This window comes from Notolepis coatsorum (assembly GCF_963971535.1).
Source record: "Notolepis coatsorum genome assembly, chromosome: 1".
NCBI lineage: Eukaryota > Metazoa > Chordata > Actinopteri > Aulopiformes > Paralepididae > Notolepis > Notolepis coatsorum.
The window spans coordinates 311318413-311330912 of NC_140165.1; the positions used below are offsets into that span (position 1 = coordinate 311318413).

A 12500-nucleotide genomic window follows, 5' to 3' on the forward strand; every position below is an offset into this window, starting at 1 on the left:
AGCCGGTCTCCCCAAAAGGAAGGCCAAGCAGTTAGCCAGGTACTGCTCAGTATCAGCAATTATAGGAAGCCGCTCAATTTGGAGGAGACGTTGTTACCGTTTCCCATGATTCTGCCGTCCATGCACCTTGTTGTACCCGACTGTTCTTTCATCATTTTCTGACTGCACTCGCATTGTTTATGTCCTTTGTATGAGGCCTCCTTGTACTTCTGTTCATGTGGACTAGGGCTGTCCCCGACTAAGGATTTGGATGGTCGACTATGATTGGCCAAAATTTGCCGTTCGTCGACTAATTTTTTTTTGAAAAAAAATTACAAAAAAGTATACAATATTTTTAAATTTTTTTAATTTTAAATTTAAATTTTGTATCATTCCATTTGGGCTGTGGGGGGTGCTTAATGTCTGAAGGAGTCGACTGAAGGCTTCTTGTCCTCTGCAAAAGCATGCAATTGGTCCACTGATGGATACATGTTGATATTTGTCTAGTCTAGTGTGTTCATTAGATGGGTGAAATCCTCTTTCAGTGCCTCTGTGCCTGTTTTCGTAGGCAGTTAGCCTCTGGTATGTGTGCCATTAGCATTAGAGGCCTCTTTTCTTTTGGAAAGAATGATACAAAATAAATAAATAAATAATAAATATATATATATATATATATATATATATATATATATTTTTTTTTTTTAATATATTCGACTAAGAGGTTGGCCAGTCGACTACGGCTCCTTTCGACCGATTAGTCGACTAATCGACTAATAGGGGTCAGCCCTAATGTGGACATAAATAAACATTTCATGTGTGTGTGTGTGCGTGTGTGTGTTCTCTCCACCTTGGTTCTGGGTGTGCTGGGGGTGTGTGTGTGTGTGTGTGCTCTCCACCTTGGTTCTGGGTGTGCTGGGGGTGTGTGTGTGTGTGTGTGTGTGCGTGTGTGTTCTCTCCACCTTGGTTCTGGGTGTGCTGGGGGGGGGTGTGTGTGTGTGCGTGTGTGTGTGTGTGTGTGTGCTCTCCACCTTGGTTCTGGGTGTGCTGGGGGGGTGTGTTCTGGCCCTGGTCCCCGTTGAGCCACAGTTGCATGCGGAGGTAGGGGTCTCTGCTCCTCTGGTTGAGCTTCCCCCACACTTTGGGCCGAGACAGACCGTCACTCAGTATCCCCTGAAACACACACACACACACAATAAAATATGAATATGACGATTGCTGATGCCGGCATAGATATGTAAATGATGACACGTGGTAGTTTCAACTAAGCAATCCGATTGGTCAAATAGGTGTCCCCAGCGTCATGCCGATAGTTGCCATAAAGCACCATTAGCCACGCTTGATGACATACTGTACCATATTGTCCCGGATATAAAGATATGAGATTAATTTCATGCATCAAATCTTAACACCCCCAAGAGATGGAATCAAATCATTCTTGGATCATTACACCTCTAGAATTAGACTATATATCAGATATATTGGTGACAACAGCACCTCTAGAATTAGACATATATATATATAAATATCTTGCTGACAACATCATATCTAGAATTAGACATATATATAATATCTTGCTGACAACATCATATCTAGAATTAGACTATATATATCAGATATATTGCTGACAACAACACCTCTAGAATTAGACATATATATATATATATATATATATATCAGATATATTGCTGACAATACAATCAGTCTATATATTTTAGATATATTGTTGACAATTTACACAGAATGATCCTCTGGCCAGAGGAGCCTTTCTGCAACTAAAGAACATCTGGAGCTCAAGAGACATTTCCATCACAACCAAGATCAGGATCTTTAACACCAACCAACGTGAAGTCAGTCCTACTCTGTGGCGCTGAGACCTGGAGGACCACTGTCACCACAACCAATACATTTGCTTTGCTTATCTCTGTATGTACACTTATTAAATGTACATGTATTACTGCTAGTCGGCTGCCACAGAGTCCCACCCAGCGCTCCGTCTCACCTCTTTGGAGTCGTCCTGGCTGTGGTTCTCCTCCCCGGTGTGGGACGGCAGTGACCGGCGGGTGTCCGGGTGCATGTTGCTCCACCACTGCTCCCGCCAGTGACCCGCCCCCCCGCTGCCGCCGCCCCCGGAGCGGGACACGCCATCGGAGCCGCCCATCCTGCCCATCATCCCTCCGCCGTGGGAGTCCATCCCGCAGGCGCCGCGGCCCTCGCGCTTCACGCTGAAGTCCAGGATGGGAGAGGGCGAGGAGGGCGAGGTCAGCAGGCCGCCGGGGGGCTTCTTCAGGGACAGGGCCAGGGGGTTGTAGGGGGGCAGGAGCGCGCTCAGCGGGGAGCCCTGGAGGTCCCTCTGGGACAGGGAGAAGGGCGAGGGGGACGAGGAGCAGGACGAGGAGGCCTTCAGGATGGGCTCCAGGGACGCCTGCTGGGCCTCCATCTCTCGGCGAGCCTGCTCCAGGATGGAGCGGATGGCCTCGTCGGAGCCGCCGCCCCCGCCTCCTCCTCCTCCCAATCCCAATCCCAATCCCAATCCCAATCCTAATCCTCCTCCACCGCCTTTCAGTCCTCCGTACGGGGAGGGAGTGTGGGACAAGTCTGCCGGGAGGAAGGGAGAGATCAGGCGGTCAGAAGCAGCGCAGAGGAACACGCCCCGTCTGACCGACAACAAGTCCAACCAAAACGACGACCGGCATTTTTTTTTTTTTTTTTTTTTACATCTCTTTTGAGTTTTCCGAGATCGTGGTACACATAACAGAACGCTTATATGACATACGACGTGTAGAACCGCCCTGGTAAAAAAAAATACCCTTTGTTTATAGCTAGTTTTATAGGATTCTTTTCCCTTTAACGCTTCGTTTGAAAGGGAGCATAAAACATTGAATTCATGTCTTTTAAAATCGACATTTTACAACTTTACACGCGTTACTGTACATTTTACTGTATATTTTTGGCTGTATATTTTAGAATGTATATACATATCAGAATGTATATATCCCGGACCGTCTTTTATTCTTTATTCTTATTCGTGACTTTTGTTTTTGACTACCTAAATGTTTACTGTGAGCGATCTGCAGTGCCGAATTTCCCTCGGGATAAATAGATATAACTTAAAACAGCCGACTAAAATTTATTAGATAAATTGTAATTTTTTTTTTTATTGCAGACTGTTTTAAATTATTATAATTCTTCGTTTTTTTTTGGTTGATAACGAAGATCAACGATAAATATAAGATGATGCACTGGGTTAGGGCATTTACAAGCTTGTAGCTTCAGCCCTAACCTTTTTCGGCCAACTTGTATTTTGATTAATTTGTATGTTTTTTTTTTTTTACATGCTAAATGGCTTGAAATAAACTTCATTAATTCATTCAATAAAGTATTTCTATTCTATGTCAAGAGGGAACAATTTGTCTGGGCTGTGACACTTGACGGCTGAAAGGTGACCGGATGTGTCTTCAAACAGAGAGTCCGGACTCACCTGCTTTCTGCACCTGAAGCTCCCGCTTGGCCTGCTCCAGGATGGACTTGATGGCCTCGTCCGACCCCGCCTCCGGGGTGCGCACGCGGGCCGTGATGTTACCTGCAGAGAGGAGGAGGAGGAGGAGGAGGAGGAGGAGGAGGAGGAGGAGGAGGGAGAGATGGAGAGAGGGAGGTCAGACATTTCGCCACGATTAAAAAAAGGAAATCAACTACATTACGAGTCGCTAAGCGGAATAACAGAGAAACACCGGCAAAAACCACAGAAGCCTAAATACTAGGGATGTTCGATATTATCAGCCGATATTGGCATTAAAATGTAATATTGGAAATTATCTTTTTTTTTTTATACAATAATTTGCATTTATTTAACCTTTATTTACCCAGGCAAGCAAGTAAGAACAAATTCTCTTATTTTATTTATTGTGAAAAGTATGCATAATGTTGTGTTAATTCCACGACAAGAGATATGTAATGTTAATTACCTGAAATTATTCCGCTTTTGGGGGGGGGGGGGGGGGGGGGGACCCTGCATATATCGGTATCGGTATCGGAAATTAAGAGTTGGACAATATCGGTATATCGGATATTGGTAAAAAAGCCAATATCGAACATCCCTACTAAATACGGATGGAAACGCTTCCAATGCCTGCGCGGCACAGAGCATCACAGGGGGCGGGGGCAGCACAGAGAGAGCAGTACAGGGGGGGGGGGGGGGGGGGGGGGGGCAGCACAGAGAGAGCAGCACAGCAGTCGCCGCTGTGGTGCCGACTCGACAGGGGGGGGTATGGTTGTTCCCCCCGGGCCCCTATGGAGCTCAGCTCACACTTCGCACACAGCCGTTTACAGGGCGCGCACACAGTAAACGCTCCCCGCAGAATAACAACTGCCAATAAAACTCCCTAAATACACACGCTGGCTTTTTCCTTTGACGCAAGTCACTCGAGCTGCGGTGCGAGCGGTTTCCTGTACGTCTTGATCTCCCAGTACCTTCCAACTTAGGAGACACGTTTACAACTTGTGTGCAAACTAATAACACCATGCGCGCACGCGTATACAGACACACACACACACGCACTCGCGTCACAGATGCGACTCACCCCCGACACAAACATGCCACACCGACGGAGTGTGTGCTAGGATCTGTGTGTGTGATGGGGGGGGGGGGGGGGGGGGGCAGACCTGTGCGCAAAGCCGTATCAGAGAGGGCTCTCCGCTTCGGAACATCCTGAAACAGTCTGCTAAGCTGTGGCGGGCCTGAGCCCTCTGTTAAAGACAACACAACACACACTACGTTATGGTCTCTGTGTGTTTCTCTACCACTAGCCTCTACCGTGCCCCGACGCTAGGTCTGTTAAAGAGTGTGTTAGGGGCAGTAACGATACTGTGTGCGTTAGTATCCACAGCCTTATACTCAAACTACATGAGTTAATATGTAGCTAACACACATAGCCCTAGTATCTGCAGCCTTAGACTCAAACCGCATGAATTAGTATGTAGCTAAGTAGCTAACACACATAGCCCTAGTATCACTATCTGCAGCCTTAAACTCAAACTGCATGAGTTAGCATGTAGCTAACAGACATAGCCCTAGTATCACTATCTGCAGCCTTAAACTCAAACTACATGAGTTAGCATGTAGCTAACAGACATAGCCCTAGTATCACTATCTGCAGCCTTAAACTCAAACTGCATGAGTTAGCATGTAGCTAACACACATAGCCCTAGTATCTGCAGCCTTCGACTCAAACTGCATGAGTTAGCATGTAGCTAACACACATAGCCCTAGTATCTGCAGCCTTCGACTCAAACTACATGAGTTAGCATGTAGCTAACAGACATAGCCCTAGTATCACTATCTACAGCCTTAAACTCAAACTGCATGAGTTAGCATGTAGCTAACACACATAGCCCTAGTATCTGCAGCCTTCGACTCAAACTGCATGAGTTAGCATGTAGCTAACACACATAGCCCTAGTATCTGCAGCCTTCGACTCAAACTACATGAGTTAGCATGTAGCTAACACACATAGCCCTAGTATCTGCAGCCTTCGACTCAAACTGCATGAGTTAGCATGTAGCTAACAACACACATAGCGTGAGTATCTGCAGCCTTCGACTCAAACTACATGAGTTAGCATGTAGCTAACAACACACATAGCCCTAGTATCTGCAGCATTAGACTCAAACTCTGTGAGTTAGCATGTAGCTAACACACATAGCCCTAGTATCTGCAGCCTTAGGCTACGTTTAGACGGAGAGAGTCTGAACAGAAACCGCAAAAGTCGTCTTACGGTTTCACTTTTAATTTTGCGTTTAGACTATCGTTTTGGGATGGAATTCTCCGTGCAGACGAGGCTGTAACGACTCCAGACGACTGAGCCCCGCTGTCACACGATTGGCGCATATGTCACATGACGTGCTGTGAAGACCCACCCTACTCTGCCTCTGATTCGCAGACTGTGGGTGGGGAATGTGATTGGACCAAAGCAGAGTCACTCACAGACAGTGGGTCCAGTCACGCCGCGGGACAGATTCTTGTGTATTTAAAAGTACTGCCAATGTAGCCTTCAGGTGATCGCCATGGATAGAATCAGACATGCTTTGTTTACGCTTCTAGGCTACTGACGCATGCCTGTGATGTAAGCAGTACACGCGACGAGAGCCTTGACAACCCTTTCGTCATCGTTTTATGCGGTTTGACAGTTTAGATGAGAGCGCAAAGGTTTATAGTTTCTAGGAATTCCACCCTGGAAGGTAGTCTCACTTTTTTGCGGTTTCACCCCGTAAAAACGTTGTTTCCTTATATACGAAAGGCACATCCGAAAAAATATTTTTGCGGATTCACCTGCTAGCGTTTCCGTCTAAACGGGGCCTTAGACTCAAACTGCATGAGTTAGCATGCAGCTAACACACATAGCCCTAGTATCTGCAGCCTTCGACTCGAACTGCATGAGTTAGCATGTAGCTAACACACATAGCCCTAGTATCTGCAGCCTTCGACTCGAACTGCATGAGTTAGTATGTAGCTAACACACATAGCTCTAGTATCCGCAGCCTTAGACTCAAACCGCATGAGTTAGTATGTAGCTAACACACATAGCGTGAGTATCTGCAGCCTTTAGACTCAAACTGTGTGAGTTAGTATGTAGCTAACACACATAGCGTTAGTATCTGAAGCCTTAGACTCAAACTGTGTGAGTTAGTATGTAGCTAACACACATAGCGTTAGTATCTGGAGCCTTAGACTCAAACTACATGAGTTAGCATGTAGCTAACACACATAGCCCTAGTATCTGCAGCCTTAGACTCAAACTACATGAGTTAGCATGTAGCTAACACATAGCCCTAGTATCTGCAGCCTTCGACTCAAACTAAATGAGTTAGCATGTAGCTAACACACATAGCCCTAGTATCTGCAGCCTTAGACTCAAACTACATGAGTTAGCATGTAGCTAACACACATAGCCGTAGTATCTGCAGCCTTCGACTCAAACTACATGAGTTAGTATGTAGCTAACACACATAGCGTTAGTATCTGCAGCCTTTAGACTCAAACTGCAGCGACTTGCTGAACTGTGTGCCGTGTTCTTTTCACCATATTTACCACAGAGACCTTCTTCAATCAGAAATGCCCTGACACGTTAACAAAGGCAGGCCCTGGCTAATCGAATCTAGCCGTAGTTAACAGTCCCTCTGCCTTCCTCCCAGTTACCCTCGGTCGATATTATTGATCCCTGAAAGGTTTCTGTATTGATCACCTATATAGCTAGGAAATGCTCTCGGGGCCTGAGTGCGTGACTAAGAACTCGCTAACACACAGGTGTGGCACAGAATGGGAGTCGGGGAGGAGAGAAAGAAAAATAAAAAGCTAGTCTGTATTGACAAGCTGATCAATAGCCATATACAGGGCTATATTCACACACACACATCAACACGCACACATCATAACACACACACACACCCATCAACACGCACACACACATCAACGCGCGCACACACATCAGCGCGCGCACACACACATCAACACACACATCAACACAGACGCACAAACACACATCAACACAAACACGCACACATCAACACACACATCCGCACACACGCACATCAACACAAACACACAAACTCATCAACACACACATGCACGCACGCACGCACACACACATCAACACGCCAGGGTTTCCGTTAGCCGGTAATTACCGGTATTTGACCGGCAAAATCTGTTGAAGTCCGACATATTTAATCTCTCCGGTCATAATGTCCAGTGAAAATAATTCCCTCTAAGCACAATTTGATTATTTAATATTGAATTGTATTAAAATTGGCTAAAATTAAATAGCCTATGCGATGAACGAAACAATCATTACATTTGTTTCATCGTTGCTTCACCAAGCAGGTCTAATAATGACAACAATGTGTCAGCGGGAGCTTGCTGCTAGATTTGCGAGTGCATGCAGCTGCAGAGCCACAGAACCCACCAGCTGGGCCGGCACAGTGCAGTACTCCAATTCAGCCATTGGCAATTCAGCTGTTGGGTGGGGGGCGCTGCTGAGCGGTCCCCAGATAGGGCCTGAAAACAGCTGAATCTGCGGCTCTGCAGCGACATACTCTCGCAAATAAGTCGTTGGGAGGTGGAGATTCATCACGCAAACCCACGATAATGTTGCCGTCTCTCTCTGCCAAATTTCTCAGTTCTTCGCTTGATATAATTAATACAAATGTCCAATATAACGGAATTCGTTAGCTCATAAAAATGTGATTATAACAGACTGCTGTTTAATGTCGGGCCGACTGCCCACAGACACCTATTTGATTTAAAGTCAGCAGCAGCACGGAGTCTCGGGACTTATTTTATTTGGAATATAATGACTGTATACGCAAAAGTAGCCTAGTTTTAAGTTAAAATATTATAAATCTACATGCCTTGAGGATGTCATTCTTTATATAGCCTGCCTATCAATTGTTTTTAAGCTCAATAAACGCCGACCGGAATTTCTCTCATTTGACCGGTAGATTGAAATCTACTGGACACTGAGGCCGGCAACAATTTTTTCTAACGGAAACCCTGCAACACGCACATCAACACACTCCGACTCACCCCGCTGCCGCCCCTGGATGCTGCGCAGGGCCAGGATGTTCTGCTCGTCGGCCAGGAACTGCCTCATCTTGTGGAAGGGCTCCTTGCCCCGGATGGTCAGCTTGCTCCAGGGCTTGGGCCGCGCCAGGATCTCGCTGACGGAGCCCTGCGACAGGCCCAGCACGTAGTGGCCGAACACCCGCTGGCCGATGTTGTGCTTGATCAGCTGCTCCTTCACCTGCCGGGCGATCTCGCCCGTGTCCATGTCCTCGCCCTCCAGCACGCTGCCGGTGGAGTGGCCGTCCGAGTGGCTGGGCGAGGGGGAAGGGGCGCCCGCCATGCCGCCCATGCCGCCGCCGCTGCTGCTGCCGCCCCCGTTGAGCGTGGCCATGTCCGGGCTGGCCGGGGGCGGCTGGGGGCTGCTGGCCGCCAGGGGCACGGCCGCGGAGCCCGGCGTGGAGGCGGGCATGGGGCCCAGGGCGGGGGGCGTGAAGGGGGAGAACAGCAGGGCGGCGCCGCCGGCCATGGCGGAGGACTCCTGCAGCGCCTTGGAGTAGAAGGTCTGCAGCAGCTGGCGCTGGAGCAGGGAGGTCAGGGCCATCTTGCCGCCCACCAGGGGGAAGGCGGGCGAGTAGAAGTCCTGGCCGATGCCCGTGGGGGTGAACGGGTGCGTTTCGTTGCCCAGGGGGCCCGCGTGGTGCGAGCGGGACAGGGGCCGCTGGGAGGAGGAGGGCAGAGAGGGCAGAGGAGGAGGAGGGGGCGAAGAGGAGGGGGGGTCGCTGGGCATGGGCTCCTCCTTGGGCGTGGACGTCCCTTTCCGCCCGGCTGACCCTACAAGAAAGGTCAAACACACCATGCATTACGGGGGGGGGTCAACAAAAAAAAAGGGGGTTCCAACTTTTTACCAAAAGTCTTTAATCTTTATCAAATTAATTAACATTTTTCTTATTCTTTTTTTTGCTAACCCCCCCAGACAAAAGTGCCCATGCATTTGTGATTTGTACCTTTCTTGTAAGCCACAGCCTGGAAGGAAAAAACATAACAAAAGCAACAGCATTGTGGCAACCAGGCTGACTGAGCCTGGGGGGGTGGGGGGGGGGGGGCTCTGTCTCTCTCAGGAGGGGGTGGGGGGGCTCTGTCTCTCTCAGGAGGGGGAGGGGGGGTCATTGGGGAGGGGGGCATGTGTGTGATGAGCTGCGTCGTCCACAGATAAACCAACACACCAAGTGAATCCTCTTCCTTTACTCGCCGCCGCAGTGTGTTGCTAAGCCATTGCATCACTGCGTCCCATATGTTGCATAACCACCACAGTCCTCACTTCATTAAAATCATCCGGGGGGGGTAACAGAAATAACAAAAATTCAACAGTCATTTGAAAGGAGATAGAGAGAGAGAGAGAGAGAGAGAGAGAGAGAGAGAGAGAGAGAGAGAGAGAGAGAGAGAGAGAGAGAGCGAGTGGCGAGTGACTAGAGAGAGAGAGAGAGAGAGAGAGAGAGAGAGAGAGAGAGATAGAGAGAGAGCGAGAGAGAGAGAGCGAGAGAGAGTGACTAGAGAGAGAGAGAGAGAGAGCGAGAGAGAGAGAGAGAGAGAGAGAGAGAGAGAGAGAGAGAGAGAGAGAGAGCGAGAGAGAGACTGTATCCAGGAGAGGAAAGTTGTCACCAAAGGAATAAGAGACCGTGTGCACACAGCCCTGCCGACAGATTAAACTACCTTCCCCTCACATACAGAGTCAAAGTCATTTAAATTCCAATTGTAAAATAAATAAATAAATAAAAAGAACGTTACACACACAGGTACAATCCCTTCAGCCATCGGCGGCAAACTATACCGGCGGCCATACATGTCCCGCGGCACGCGGCGCAGGTAACGGCACGGCGCAGCGGTACAGGCAGAAATATTATCCTAACGCATCGCCGCCAGTTGGGATGAGATTTTTAACATGATCGAGTTAGACAGTGAACTCCCTCCCCGTGAATGTTAATCAATGCATAGCTATTCAACTATTCAAGCCTAAAGCGATCGGCCGTGACATTTTCAGACCCATAAAACAGCGGAGAGGAGGAGGAGCGCTGGAGGAGACAGTGGAGGAGGAGGAGGAGGAGGAGGAGGAGGAGGAGGAGGAGGAGGAGGAGGAGGAGGAGGAGGAGACAGTGTCCTCCTTTTCCTTTCCCCCCCGCACACACTCTCTCTGCTGTTGTTCACGTGGTCCGTCCCCGCGGAGCTCTCTAATAAACACACACCATGGAAACGCTCCCGTCTCCCCGCGGAATGCAAACAGCTACACAACACTACTACTTCTTTATTTATTATTTCATTTCTAACATTTAATTGGCGTGCTCAGGAAAAACACGTTACGGGGCACGCATGCGACCGCTCGGGCTGGCACACACAGAGAGAGAGAGAGAGACCGACCCTGTGAAATTGAGATTCTCGCTTCGAAAACATTCAAAAAGGGATCAAGTATTCTCAGAGAAAGAGAGAGACGTCCGTGTGTGTGTGTGTGTGTGCGCGTGGATATACATATGAATAATACGTGATATTATCTGTGATATATTTCCCCCCTCGATGCTTCTCCCGCTATCTGCGCTTCGCAGGCAGACGCGGAATGTATTACTGTATATTACCTCATCTTCCTTCCGTTAACCTGCGGTGATCCATCCGTAACCCCCGGTCTAACGCTGCCTAGAAGAACCCTCTCTCCCCGCAGTAACCACCCCCCATGGATCAAAGACAATGTCTCCCATTATTCTGTTTTGCACTGAGTTACAGCCACGGCGAGGCTTTGGACTAAACCTTATAGGCATCGTTAATTACCCCCCCCCCCCCCAGCCCCCTTACTAGCGCTCCTGCACTGCACTGCACTGGGGGACAGACTTACCGCTCAGCTCAGTGTTGCCGATGCGCAGAGAGGCGCTCTCAGATTGGAGACTGCGATTCTTCTCCAGCATCAACACCTCAAGGGGCTTGGATGAGTCCTGGGAGAGAGAGAGAGGGAGAGAGGGAGGGAGAGAGAGAGGGAGGGAGAGAGGGGGGGCAGACAGAAATAGGGTGGCGTCGTGATGATTAAAATAAATCTTTGTAAATAATATTTATTTATAGTGACGTTCCACGTTTATACCTGCAGGGTTTAGGTTTGCGTTAGGTTAGGTCTGTGTGTGTGTCTGTGTTAAGTTTCTTTAATAGTTGTCATACAGAAGTACAGAATACTTTCATACAAAATGCTTCTTACTGTTACGCTCCAGAGACTGTGCTAGACAAGATAGTATCAAATAACATAGTATAGCATGTAATTTAGAAGAAGAAAATGAGGTCACAGTGTTCGGTATAGACATATGTACAATGTTCGATGCAGAATAGACGTAACTGAGTTACCATATAATATACAATACTATGCAGTGTACTAATGTACAGTACTATATAGTGCAAAGCAGAAATGGGATGAGGTACAATTTAGGTACAATTTACAGTAAGGTGTACGAGTTGTAGTGCAATCCTTCATCAATAAATATAAAGTGTGGGGAGTGGGTGCTACAGTGTGTTTGTTTAAAGTGGGTGTGTGCTATAAAGTGTGTGGAGTGGGTGCTACAGTGTGTTTGTTTAAAGTGAGTGTGTGCGTGTGGATGTGTGTGCTATGTGCGTTTGGTGGTTGTTGTTGTGTAGTGTTCATTGTTCGTTTAGCAGCCTGATGGCCTGAGGATAGAAGCTTCTTCTGAGTCTTTCTGTGCTCGCCTTGAGACTCCGGTATCGCTTGCCTGACCGCAGCAGTTCAAAGAGGCAGTTGTTCGGGTGACTGGAGTCTTTAATGATTATCTTAGCCTTGCCCTTGCAACGCTTGTTGTAAATGTTCTGGAGGGTGGGGAGCCCCCCTCCAATTGTGCGTTCGGCTGAACGTGTCACTCTTTGTAGTCTGCTTCGGTCTTGTGCAGTGCTATTCCCAAACCAGGAGGTGATGTTGCCAGTCAAGATG

General features: G+C 48.1%; 1 protein-coding gene across 1 annotated transcript in view; it reads right to left on the minus strand.

The window, feature by feature from the left end:
• The window catches only part of LOC311226058 (homeobox protein cut-like 1), a 153963-nt gene that overhangs the window by 44942 nt on the left and 96521 nt on the right, over positions 1–12500 (minus strand). Inside the window, exons 9-13 of the mRNA XM_084311437.1 lie at positions 11412–11508; positions 8555–9364; positions 3458–3559; positions 1979–2574; positions 1008–1149 (exon numbers count right to left, since the gene is read on the minus strand). Of these exons, the coding sequence (XP_084167563.1) occupies positions 1008–1149; positions 1979–2574; positions 3458–3559; positions 8555–9364; positions 11412–11508 (1747 nt within the window). The remainder of the gene's footprint in view (positions 1–1007; positions 1150–1978; positions 2575–3457; positions 3560–8554; positions 9365–11411; positions 11509–12500) is intronic.